The sequence below is a fragment of the Mustela nivalis genome (genome assembly GCF_964662115.1).
Source record: "Mustela nivalis genome assembly, chromosome: 7".
Classification (NCBI taxonomy): Eukaryota; Metazoa; Chordata; class Mammalia; order Carnivora; family Mustelidae; genus Mustela; species Mustela nivalis.
This window is the reverse complement of record NC_139026.1, coordinates 46,132,503-46,144,945: the sequence shown is the minus strand read 5'-3', so window position 1 is coordinate 46,144,945 and position 12,443 is coordinate 46,132,503. Positions and strand designations below refer to the sequence as shown.

Sequence of the window (12,443 nt, the reverse complement as noted above, 5' to 3'; positions counted from 1 at the left end):
CTCCAGGAAACAATTTTCTGATTCTGAATCCATTTTACTTTCACATCTGACTTAGTGGTCTCTCCCATATTCATCAGAGCACACTAAACATGTGCTGTGTGTAAACAGCTGCATCATGATTTTTTTTTTTTTTTAAAAGATACTCTTCTGTATTTCTATAGGGTGAGAGAAAGGGATGTATTCCAGGTGAGGAGACAGGTATGAATAAAAGTTCAGGGACAAATTTGGAGAGAGGACCAGAGAAAAGAGGAAGAGTGTAAGTAAAATATGTGGTATATAAAAAGAGCTTATATTGGAGTGAATAAAATATTAATTAGGAATAGATGTCAGTTCTATCTCAGTAAAGCTGGGAGACAAACAAACAAAAACCCCAGAGATTAAAAGAATCTTTTTAGTCCTGACAGAGAAGTTTAAAAGACTAAACTGTGATTGAATATAATATTAATAGGCAGTGGTTCGCAACTCTGGCTATATACCTAAAAACACCCGGAGAGTTTTTTTTAAATCTCTCTAAGTCATGAATTGCCAGCATTCAGACTGAGTGACAATTTCTAGGTGTGGGACCCAGACATTAGTGTTCTGCAGGTGATGTAAAAGTTAGCAACTACTATAAGAAGTAGAAAGTAGTTGGTCAGAAAAAGGATGAAAATAAGAGTTAAGAAATTGGATTGTTATTTTTATTCTTCATTGTGATTTTTGGCAAGTAACTTAATTCTTGATGTTCTTTATCTGTAACTTAGTAGGATGATCTCTGGAGACTTTTCTATCTCCAAAATCCTTTGATTTTAATGAAGGAAAATACTTAAAATAATGTTACAGAGAAGATTACACAGCTGAGTACGGGGCAGATTGGAGTAAGATGTGAGGACAGGTTAGAGGTTAGAAGGTTTAGTTGTTCATCAGTGTGGAGAGGACAGTGGGTTCCTAGGATAAACTAGTTGCTTTGGAAATAAATAGAAGGGGGAGTGTGTGCTTTAAGCCCTTTGGCAGCAGTTAGGATTTTGTATCCTTCTCCTTCAGGAGACTTGATTTAAGTATCAGTATCCAAGGATTTGGTTGCTGTGATTGGATTTTTTCTTATAACTTTGATATTATTAATATTCTTTGTTTTTAGCAAAAGATTGAATAAAGGAGGCATAAGATATTTAAGGGATTGCTGTTAATCAGTTTGTACAGTGGAAATAATGGAAGCATTTCTTAGATCATATTCCTTTGGATTTCTGAAAAATGGTCAATTAATTCAGTTCATTCTCTGTTTAGCACCCTGCCAAATTAGAGGTAGGAATATACTTTGATTATGTTCATATATTTCTCCTAATACTGTATTATTCTTCATTAGCAATTTGTCAGGTTGAAGGAAAAATTTCAGAACTATAACCTTTTTAGCTACTTTTTAGCTCTTTTTGTTCAATTATTCCTCATTTATATTTATGCCAGATTTTTTTATGAGTCTGTTCCCCCTGGTATTCTCTTTTGGCTTGCATATCTTCTTGGTAAAATATTTTGGAGATGATTTCTGTGATTGTATCTAAATATATTACTAAAAGAGTAAAGTTCTGTCTTTGACCTTACCCAGTTATAAGTGTTAGACTCAAGTAACTCAAATTTAAAGATTTAGTGTATTTTGTTTCCTAAAAATAAATCTTTGTATGTTCCTATCAGTGATACTCTTCATGCTTTAAAAGAATTCGGTTTTTAATTGAATTTGAACTAGCTTATTAAGGTATTTAAAGCTTGATGATCCCATTTGAAATTGATGTACTCCTTTTTTTCATACCTCCCTAGTTCAACAAAATGCAGTTCAGACTTTTTGAATTTGTTATTAGCTGTTTCATGAAATCGAGTGTTGAAGGAAAAATAAAAGTAGACACTAATCTTTGAATTTATTTCATATTGTCTTCCTCCATTCTCAGCACTATAAATTAGCTCATGTGTCAGTCCCTAATTGGTTAAATAAATAATCATACATTCTTGTTTCGATCTCCAAAAGTTTTCTGCTACAGATAATCTCTAGTTACTCTGAAGTTCTAGATTTTCATAATACAACATAGAATAATTTGTATATGAAGGATTAAAGTAAACAAATCTGTTTTGTAAGGCATTGATTACTAGAAAACAGCCAGAGGGTACTAGATTTTTGGGAAGTGTATATTTATTTAAAATGATAAAGTTATGAGAGTGAAAAGGAAAGGGAAAGTAAAATTAGGAGAAAGAAAACTTGAACAGGTATAAACAAGAGAGGGAGAAAGAAAATGGAGGGAAGAGACCAGGAAATGGAGGTTTAGAAAAAATTTGAAGTAAATATTTTAAAAAAGAAAAAGAAAGCAAGAAAAAACATAAAATAGGCAAGAGGTGTTACAAATTGGTAGACACAAAGGGTGATCACTTCGAGTTCTGTGAGCCTCCCATAAGGCTGCTGTGAAGAACACTAGGAGTTAAGAGATCTAAATTCTAGTCTTGGTTCTTTGTGTCACCTTGGAGAAAGCAGTTAACTCATCTGAGGCTCAGATTCCTCATCTGTAAAATGCGAACATTGGACTAGGTGATCTTTAAGGTCCCTTCTGGCTCTAAAATTGTGTATTTCTTGGTGTGGTCAGTAATTGTGTGAAACACATTCCTGTGGTTAATTTGCAGCTGTTGCTGACTTTAGGACAGCAGTATTTGGGGAGAAGGATGTAAACTCCCCAAGGGTAGGAGCTTTTCTGTCTTGTTCACTGTTGTATCCCCAGCAGCTAGCACAGTGCTTGGCACATAGTAGGCACTCAATAAATGTTTATTGAATGCATATGAAAAGTATCACTTTGGTGGTTCACTGTGGGAGCTCCTAGAGGGCAATCAGGAAAACTAGAATGGCTTAAGAGAAGGAAAAGACTGATTTCTTCTGAAGAATCTTATATGGCTAATTTTTCATCTCATTTTTCCTTATTGTGTCCCAAATTCAGAGAACACATTTGCACCTAGTGGTACATTCACGGTCACGACATTGCATATGATGAACTAAACCAGCATATAATCTAGGCCAGTTCATTCTCTTCCTGTCATTGAAAGAAAGGTAGAACTAACCTCTTGTCCTAATGGAACCTGACTGAAAGGAGTACACCTAGTACAAAGAACATAGTAGCTACATTGAGTTGGATTTATTTGGTTCATTCAGTTGAGAAGCAAAGTTAGGCTATAAGTTGAGTACCGTGGCTGGCAGATTCCAGTGGAATCTTTGTGGCCCACTGCTCTCCTTAGGTTAGGTATGACATTGTTATGCCAAAGGTAAATGTTACAAAAGTACTTGAAGTAAATTATTCAGAACATATATATACACACCAGTTTTTGGAGGTCACAGTTTCAAAATATTCAGGTCCTTGAAATTCTTGCTTTTGTAATTAGATCAGAAACGGAAGAAAAAAGTCACTTTAAATCCCTAGCACTAAAGTAACTATGTATTTATTTGCTTTTCATCTTATTACTTTTATTTAACTTCCCATTCAGAGTAAGTTTTGTTGACTGATAGGCTGTTTCACAACTGACTAGAAACAGAAATCACTGAAAAGGGTGGGTCAGGAAGTGGAGGCATCCATAGGCAGATATGATAACTGGTGACAGCTGGACATCCTTACTCTGAGGGATGAAAGGGGTAGGAAGGATATCTAAAGATCTAGAATATTAGATATCCATGGCATTTATGAATCATTAAGAAATCAGTAATTTATATTTCATATTAATAAAAGGAAATATGTCATACATTTTTGAAATATTTATCCCAATTTTTTTTTATGTTTTGTATCTGAATGGTGAAACTTAAGTAGTCTGTAAAATATACCTGTTGGAACACATCCATTCTTTTGGATCTCTCCCCAGGAGTACTAGATAAATGGAAGGTTGCTATACTTTGAAAACTTAAATGTTTTAAATTCCTGTCTCTCGTAGTATCAGCTTGAGATTTTTAGCAGTTGCTGACATTTTATGTTGGGTTTGTAAAAAATTATAATGTTGAGAAATATGTATGTGTAAATAGTAGAGATTTCTTAAATGCATTTTAAAAGGATCATATAAAAATTAAAGCTACTTTAGCAAAGTGGGGTTAAATGTCTGTGTACCTCAGTTATGATTTTAAAACATAAAAACACAAGATTGCAAATTTCTTAAAGCCATATTTGTACAAAATGTTTTCATTTAAACAAGTCATCTAATTTGTTAAAACCATTGGCAGACATAGTTTATTGTAAAATAGAAATATGAACAGAAGATAGAAATATGAAGGCAGTATCCATTCATAATATTAAATTTCAGATTAGAACATTTTTGTTAAAATCAGAGTCCATTTGGAGTGAATTGAATATATCCATTAAAAATTTGCATACTATATTACATGTTAGGTCATTTAAAAATGTTTTAAATTGCCAACTCCAGAAGATGGATAACAATTTCATTCCTGATGGCAATGAATTTCCTTCTTCTGAATTTTTTTAATAGGTGCACTAGGCCTTCCAATGAGGGGGATGAGCAACAATACCCCTCAGTTAAATCGCAGCTTATCACAAGGCACTCAGTTACCGAGCCACGTCACGCCAACAACAGGGGTACCAACAATGTCACTTCACACGCCTCCATCTCCAAGCAGGTATTTATTGATGGACCAGAATATTTCTCAAAATGTATCTTTGTAGAGTAAGCAAGCATTTTAGTTTTTTAATAAGATAACTATTATTTTATTTTTCTGGTTCAGTGCCTTTCAACTGAGGAAAAGAAAGTTAATACCCTATGCTCATTTTATTTCGCTGCAAATTGATAAGGATAGTGTAAGATGTTTTTATCATGCTTCTAGCATACTGGTTGTCAGTGGGGTGGGTATCAAGGGTTAACCACCACCTGGGGAGCTTTTTCAAAAGTCAACTTTTCCTCAAAAGAGGATGGGCAGTTTAAAATCATTCCTCAGATAATTATGATTATTGCTCCCTCAACACACATACATTGCTCTAGTGAGTAAAATAAAGCGAGATTGATTACAGAGATGAATGCATATTAGTTTGAAGAAGATAGAATGACATACATTTGGAATGAACTTATTTTAAATAAATGCATGAAATACATTTGTATTATTTTATGTCTTAGTCAAACCAATAGTTTTCTCATCTTAAATATCACCATATACTAGTTCTGCTAAAATTTACCCGATTTCTTGTTGGTTTGTGTGACTTTTCAAAGAGCTAGAATGACCAGACAAAAGAATTAAATTAATGAAAATTAGTGGTATAATTTGAAAGTATATTTGAGGTTCTAGGGTTAGGCCAATTGATTATTTACAGAGAATTTTAATGAGTGATTATAGAGAGCTTATTTAGTATAATGGACTTCTTTTTCAGGGGTATTTTGCCTATGAATCCTAGGAATATGATGAACCACTCCCAGGTTGGTCAGGGCATTGGAATTCCTAGCAGGACAAATAGCATGAGCAGTTCAGGGTTAGGTAGCCCCAACAGAAGCTCGCCAAGCATAATATGTATGCCAAAGCAGCAGCCTTCTCGACAGCCTTTTACTGTGAACAGGTAAGATGTTTATTGATACTGTGTGTATCATTGTTTTTCTGGATATTTTCAAATTTGCCTTCTCATATTCAACATTCTGTTCTTGAGTCTTGGCTTCTGTCTCATAAGTTTGTTTCATCATATTTTTATGACCAAAGATTCTCTTTCTGTTACATGTTACAACTTCAGTCTCCCCAAACTTAAAGACACTTCTTTAAAAGTTAGTTTGATTTTGGAAAGCACATTAGAGGTTTTTGTTATTGTTAGAAAAGAATTGTTCTTAAGTTGTCACTAGGCAAATTTTTGTGCTTATGTCCTTTGTCAGTTAAAAGGCTGGCCACTTATGTGTAAGAGTTCCAGACTTACAAACAGTAGTGGGGATATGTTTGACTATTACTGCCTTGCTTTACTTGTGCTTTGGTTTAGTACTCTTTGAATTGAAATTCAGTTTTGTGCTTTGGAGACTTAATGACCAAAGACTTTTTAAGACTACATTTACAGTATTCGAAAATAGTGTCATGTTCTGGGATTTAAAATAAGAAGATAAGCTGTTGTGTTTTTTTCACTCCTTTTTGCCCTTCTGTTTGCATATATTTACTGTGCAAGTGATAATGACAATACGAAGACCAATTGTCCATTTTATTAGGATTTTTAAGCTGTTCGGGTAATTTATATGAGAGTAATGACTACAGTATAAGGCTTTGTATCTTGAAAAAATTGTATTTAATTTTGCCAATTTTTTTCATCTCTTTTTTTAAATGGGGAACTGTATGAAGAAAAAGGATCTTGATCTGTTTGCTGTCATCTTACCCATTTAATTCACTTTCTTTCATCTACTGCTTGCAAAATGTGGATTAAAAATAGGTTATTAGCACATTTCCTGTTTGATCTTTATCCCATGAGCTCTAGTTCTTTTATTTAGATTTATGAGTATTTCTCTTAATAATTTACTACTCTTAATTTAAAAAATAACTATTTGTAAAGGGTCATCAAAATTCTTATCTGCTTGATAGCTTCCTAATCATATACTTCTTGGACTTGATCACATCTTTTCTTGTAGTATTGTTCATTGAATGTGTATTTAAATTTTTGCTTTACCATATTTTTTTTACATTTTGTTTCTAAAAAACACATTATTTATAAATTGTCAATGAAACATGGGTCTCTATAACTCTGCTTATTACTGTTGATAAGTTGTATTTGTTATAGAATGTTTTCATCCCTTCAGTGTTTGAAGGTACCTATATCAACAATTCTAACATGCTATTAACTAAACAGGTGTTTCTAATGGCTTTCCTACTCTTCTCCAGAGTATTATTTCACCAGCTCCATGTTTTGTGAAAATATTGTTTGGCCATAGTTAGTTTTACAAAGTTACACACAAACACACACACAAAATCCAAAAAACCCCATCATCTCCACAAACAGTTTAACCCTACTCATAACACTGATAACACTGTCTTTCATCAGATTATTTAATGTTAAAGTTGCATACTTTCATTGTAGAATTTGCATTAATAGCTGGTTTTGACATTCTTAATTACTTCTGGCTTTGCTTTAAGTTCAGACTTGTTTCTGTTCTCTCATGTTTAGCCTTGTGCAGAAAAAGGAGGCATTTGTAACTTACCAAGTACCAGTTGTGCATTAATTTAGAATGGAGGGTTTTATGGAGAGATTTGCTTTTTCTTTTAGGTAGCTGAAAGATAAACTATATTTAGATTAGAATGACTTTTTTTCTTTAGAACACTAAGCTTAGTTAAAGAAAAGCACCATTTAATTCAGGTAAATGAAACATTTATTGAGTGCCTGTTTTATCCTCCTGAACAGTGAAGGCAGAGGATGCAGAGATGACCATGACATAGATCCTGTCCATGAGGCGTTTAGATTTTAGATGGGGAAAACTCTGTATGAAAGATGATCTTTTATGGAAAGTGATAATGGTAAATGGTATACTTACCAGTAGTGGAAGGAAAATAAGTATTCAGGAACAATAGTTATGCTCTAACTGCATGTTTTTAAGGTTAGTTACATCTGCCAGTGTATCCAGTAAGTTGGCTCTCCAAGTACCTAAAATAGTACTATTAATCTCTGTTTTCCTCAAGGCTTATATGCAAATTCCTTGTTTATTTGTTTTTAAAATCATCTGTTTAAGACATTTTGGTTCTCAGTTATTCATGGAAGGACTTCAGAAGGGTTTTTAAATAAAGGTTAAACTCAGAAAAATAAAATTAGTATTTGTTTTTAAGCATACTGTTGTTTTATATGAGGAGATCAAAAGTATACACTTTTGTTTTTCTTCATCTAAAAGTTAGTATTCTTACTGTATATCTAAAATTATTTTCTATGTACCCAGTATGTCTGGATTTGGAATGAACAGGAATCAGGCATTTGGAATGAATAACTCCTTATCAAGTAACATTTTTAATGGAACAGGTAAGCTTATTCTGGAGGTAGTAACCTATAAAAAATATGGTAGATCTTTGAAATATAAAGCAATTCAACATACTGGTCTTAAAATATTATAGGATTTTTGTGTTAAACTGGTAGAATTTAATTTAGTGAGGATTTGACAGGAATAGGATTTAATTCAGTGAATAGTTGAGAGATATTTAAATATATTTTTTCATTTGATACGGTAATAGCATAATGTTATAACTTTAGAACTATTTCCTTAACACCTAGAGAAAGCCTAAACATTAATTTAGTCTATATGCCTCAGAATATCTTTTGCTTCGAGCATTTTCTAGCTTCATTCCTGTCACTGAAGTCTAAATTAGATTGAGTGGTATGGTATTCTGGCTATAGAGACCTAGACCAAAGAAACCTCTAAAATTATACTGGAGCACTTAACAGTTCTTAATTTCTTAATAATTTTAATAATTGGCATTTATCCCTTGGGTTTTTTTTTAATCCAGTTTTATGTGTAAATTTTAATTACATAGAATTCTGATTTTGAATTCCTGTGGTCTGTTGGTTTGTTTTATCAGCTGCTTCAGAGAAAGAGAACAAGAGGCTTTATTTCTATTCTGCTTCAGATTTCACCCTCTTCCTCCCTTGCCTCCAGACCGTTTCCTGAGAAAAGATATAAAGGATGTAGTATGGCCATAGGAGCAAAAATAATGAGTGTAATCATTCAGAAAGATCTATACATAAAGGAAATAGAAGGGAAAGACTGATCAGTGGAATGTAGCATATGTGGAAGCAGGAGACAGGATTTAGTAATGAAATGTCATTTGTGACTATGAGCTTTTAATTTTTAAGTGTTATTACATGTTTAGCAGCATAGATTGATCAAATGAGACTTTAAAATTCCAAATTTTAGCACTTAAAAATTATAGTTACATGTTCAAGATGTTAAAATGCTATTAAGTACCATATTCCCGTTGTTTCTGAAATGCACACTTTTTTCATATCATCTCTGAAATCAGGCTATGTATCATAGTTTAATTGACAAGTTATCCTTTTTTTCCTGAATGGATCATAAAGTAACAATGTGTCTGACAATGCCATCTTATATTCTGAATTATGGTTTCATATACTTCCATAAATTTTTAAATCATTTCTAAAATTCAGTTTTAAGTAAATTTTAACTATTTTTAGGGAAATTGTTTCCAGGTCTTTACCTAAAAATATAACTTGGGGGTTTACTAACTAATTTTTAGGTTAAAGTTATTCTCCAATACTATGACCATTTTAAATTCCATCTTACAGGACCTGAAGATGTGTGTTAAAAGTTAATATATATTCAGTGTTTCTAGTTAATTTATAACTGTGTAACTATAATAATTCAAGTAAGATTACTTTTATAACTTGAAACACTGTATAAATTTATTGTCTTTTTATGTAGTAGTATCTTTTTAAAAGTTAACAAACTACAATTGGTTTAGAAATAGTGGGCATGATTTTATCTTTTACGTTTCATATTTTTAAATTGTAACCTGACTTGAAATGTTAATAGAGTGTTTTGTTTTTCTATCAACAAAGTAATCGTGAGATAATTAGTTTCTGAGATTCTTCTAATTATGGAACTTGGAGAAAAGTTAAAAATTAACTGAAAGGCCAAATTAGTTGAAAATGCTATAAAACATTAAAACGTTAGACAAAACAAAGATTAAAGAAAAGCTATAATACAGGCTAGAACTAAGGTAGGAAATTAAATTCTTCAAAAATTAAGAATGTAAGATTGTAAGAATAATAGAATAATAAAAGTTGAGAAGAAATCAAGGAGATAATTAAAATAGGCAAAATAGAGGGGCCGCCTGGCTGGCTCAGGTGGTAGAGCATATGACTCAACCTTGAGGTTGTGAGTTTAAGCCCCACATTGGGTGTAGAGATTACTAAAAAATAAAATCTTTAAAAAATAAAACAGGCAAAGTAGAAATGTTGGGTTAAATTTTAATTTTTAAATGGAAGTGAACCAATTCTTTTTCAATTAAAGTGAACGATTAATTTTATTCATTTAATATATATTTATTGAGCGCCTACTATGTAATAAGTAATACAAACTTCTGGACTTTGTATCGTATTCCCATGCTTTCCACACACCTCCCATACATGGGAATCCTGCTTATAACCCTGTCCATACAACCTTACTTATATTTCCCAACTGTAAAACACACACATACATGCACACACAGATTTGTGTATGGGACAGGTAGGTCACAGGACAGAAATCCTTAGAGTTTCTGCTTCCACTGCCTGTGTTTCAGATAATATTCGGTCATTTGCAAGAGGCACTGTCATTATCATACCTGTGTATGACTAAAGCTTCAAGCATCCAGATACTACCTCTACCTCTGGATATAATGAAAAGAGCGATTACATCACAACAGTCTTTTTTTTTTTTTGTTAGCTGACAAGCTATAACTTTAGAGTGCCACCCTTGGGGAAATAGTGTCCCACCTTACTCCATATTGTCTGTCTGAAGTCACTAGGATTTGAGACTTTTATTATGCTAGCTACATACTACTTTACTGAATTATTCATGAAATTCTTTTGTGTGAGATCAGTTCATGTGTTTATTGTACACCTACACATATCTAGTACAGTGCTGAGTATTATTTAGGAAGAAGATACTGTCATTTCAAGTTACATTATGGTTGGTCTTCAATAATCTCTTTAAAATGTTTGTAGAATCTGGGTGCCAGGCTGACTTAGTAGAGCATATGATGCTTGATCTCTGGGTCGTGAGTTCAAGCCTCATATTGGGCATAAAGCTTACTTAAAATAAAATGCTTGTAGAATCAGTAACTAATGTTCTTTCTCATTATTTAGATGGAAGTGAAAATGTGACAGGATTGGACCTTTCAGATTTTCCAGCTTTAGCAGACCGAAACAGAAGGGAAGGAAGTGGTAACCCAACTCCATTAATAAACCCCTTGGCTGGAAGAGCTCCTTATGGTAATTAAACTTTTTAATGATGGCTGATGGAAACTTTCCATTGCGCGCACACACATGCATTTACACATTTATATGCATGTGCATGTGTGTACACACACACATATGTTTTCTAATCAGGGTAGTATAGTTTTGTCAGAGTTGATACATGCACAGTGCATTTTCCTCCCAGAATGCCATGATAGAAAAGTTAAATGAGCAAACAGTTTGTACAGAAACCCCAAAAGGAAATCCTAATTGGTACTCAGCGGTAATTTTCTTGTGACATTTCTGTCTTACTACACCTTAGTGATTATTTGTGTTCTGCCTTTTCTTAATTCATCACACGTTTTATAAGTCACTCATTTAAATCCTGCATTCTTATTGATTAATAATGACCAACCACACATGGAAGATTTTTTCTAAGCCAGTTTCTTAACCTCCACACTACTCACATTTGGGTCAGATAAGTCCTTGTAAATAAGGGGCTATTGTGTGAGATGTAGAATGTTTAGCAATTTCCCTGGCCTTTGCCTACTTGTTGCCAGTAGTAACCCCCTCCCCATCATTGTGATAATCGTAGGTGTCTCCAGACAGTGACAAATGTCCCGTGGGAGAAAATATTGTCTTCTGTTGAAAACCACTGACTGACTCCTGGGTCATGGATTGTTTATGTAGACTCTTGGTCACAAGTAAAACCCTTTCTCACTGTCTCTAATAAATAAGAGATTTGGCTAAATGGAAAGAGGGGGGCGTGAAATGTGTGCAGTAACAATTTGGACATGAAAATTACATATAACTGCAGTGCAGCCATATTCTTACTATGCATTGCACATAGTTGTTTCCTTTTGGGAGAATTTGGTAGATAGCAACAGTACTAGCAACAATGAACTTAGAGGGGTCAGTTCATAACTTTTCTAAGATAACTGTTTTTCCTATTTTCGTCCAAGAAGGATTTCTTTGCCTTTCAGAATATGAATACAAATAACAATATGTGAAGAAGGGAAAAATATATTGTTAATATTCTAAAGTTTCCAAATTAGTCTTCCAAAAATAATCAAAAAATGATCTGCCCTGGAAGTTGAGTACCTAGCTACTTGATTCTCAGTTCAGACTCTAATGTTTTTAACCTTTCCTCATAGGTCCATTTTTTCATCCCTTTAATCATTCCCGTTGCTCTCCTTGGACCAACTCTAGTTTCTCCATATCGTTCTTGAATTGTGGAGCCCCAAACTGGATATTGTTCTCCAATAAGGGCCTGACTAATGCCAAGTATAGTGGGAGGATTACTTCCCAGTTCTTGCATGTTTTACATCTATTACATGGAGTCCAAGAAAATCTGAAATAATATGGAGTTGTTTTATAATTGATTGCAATTTGCTCACTCTGTAAGTCACTTTCAAGTAGAATACTGACATGTTCTTTTAAAATTTATTTTGTTCATTTGTATTTGACAGTTAACTGGTGTTTATAATAGCTAGTCAAATATTTAAATCAAGCTTTAAACCAAAAATTTTGATAACTATTACCAATATCAAATTATGTTTT

The 12,443-nt window shown here is 33.1% G+C and overlaps 1 protein-coding gene across 12 annotated transcripts in view; it reads left to right on the top strand.

Annotated features, from left to right (window-relative positions):
- The window catches only part of CNOT2 (CCR4-NOT transcription complex subunit 2), a 123,411-nt gene that overhangs the window by 94,569 nt on the left and 16,399 nt on the right, over positions 1-12,443 (top strand). For 9 of the 12 annotated variants that reach the window (XM_082742888.1, XM_082742894.1, XM_082742897.1 and 6 more), the window contains 4 exons: positions 4,468-4,615; positions 5,358-5,540; positions 7,873-7,952; positions 10,794-10,919. In XM_082742888.1, the coding sequence (XP_082599014.1) occupies positions 4,468-4,615; positions 5,358-5,540; positions 7,873-7,952; positions 10,794-10,919 (537 nt within the window). The remainder of the gene's footprint in view (positions 1-4,467; positions 4,616-5,357; positions 5,541-7,872; positions 7,953-10,793; positions 10,920-12,443) is intronic. The other 3 variants (XM_082742891.1, XM_082742890.1, XM_082742889.1) reach the window with 2 other exon arrangements.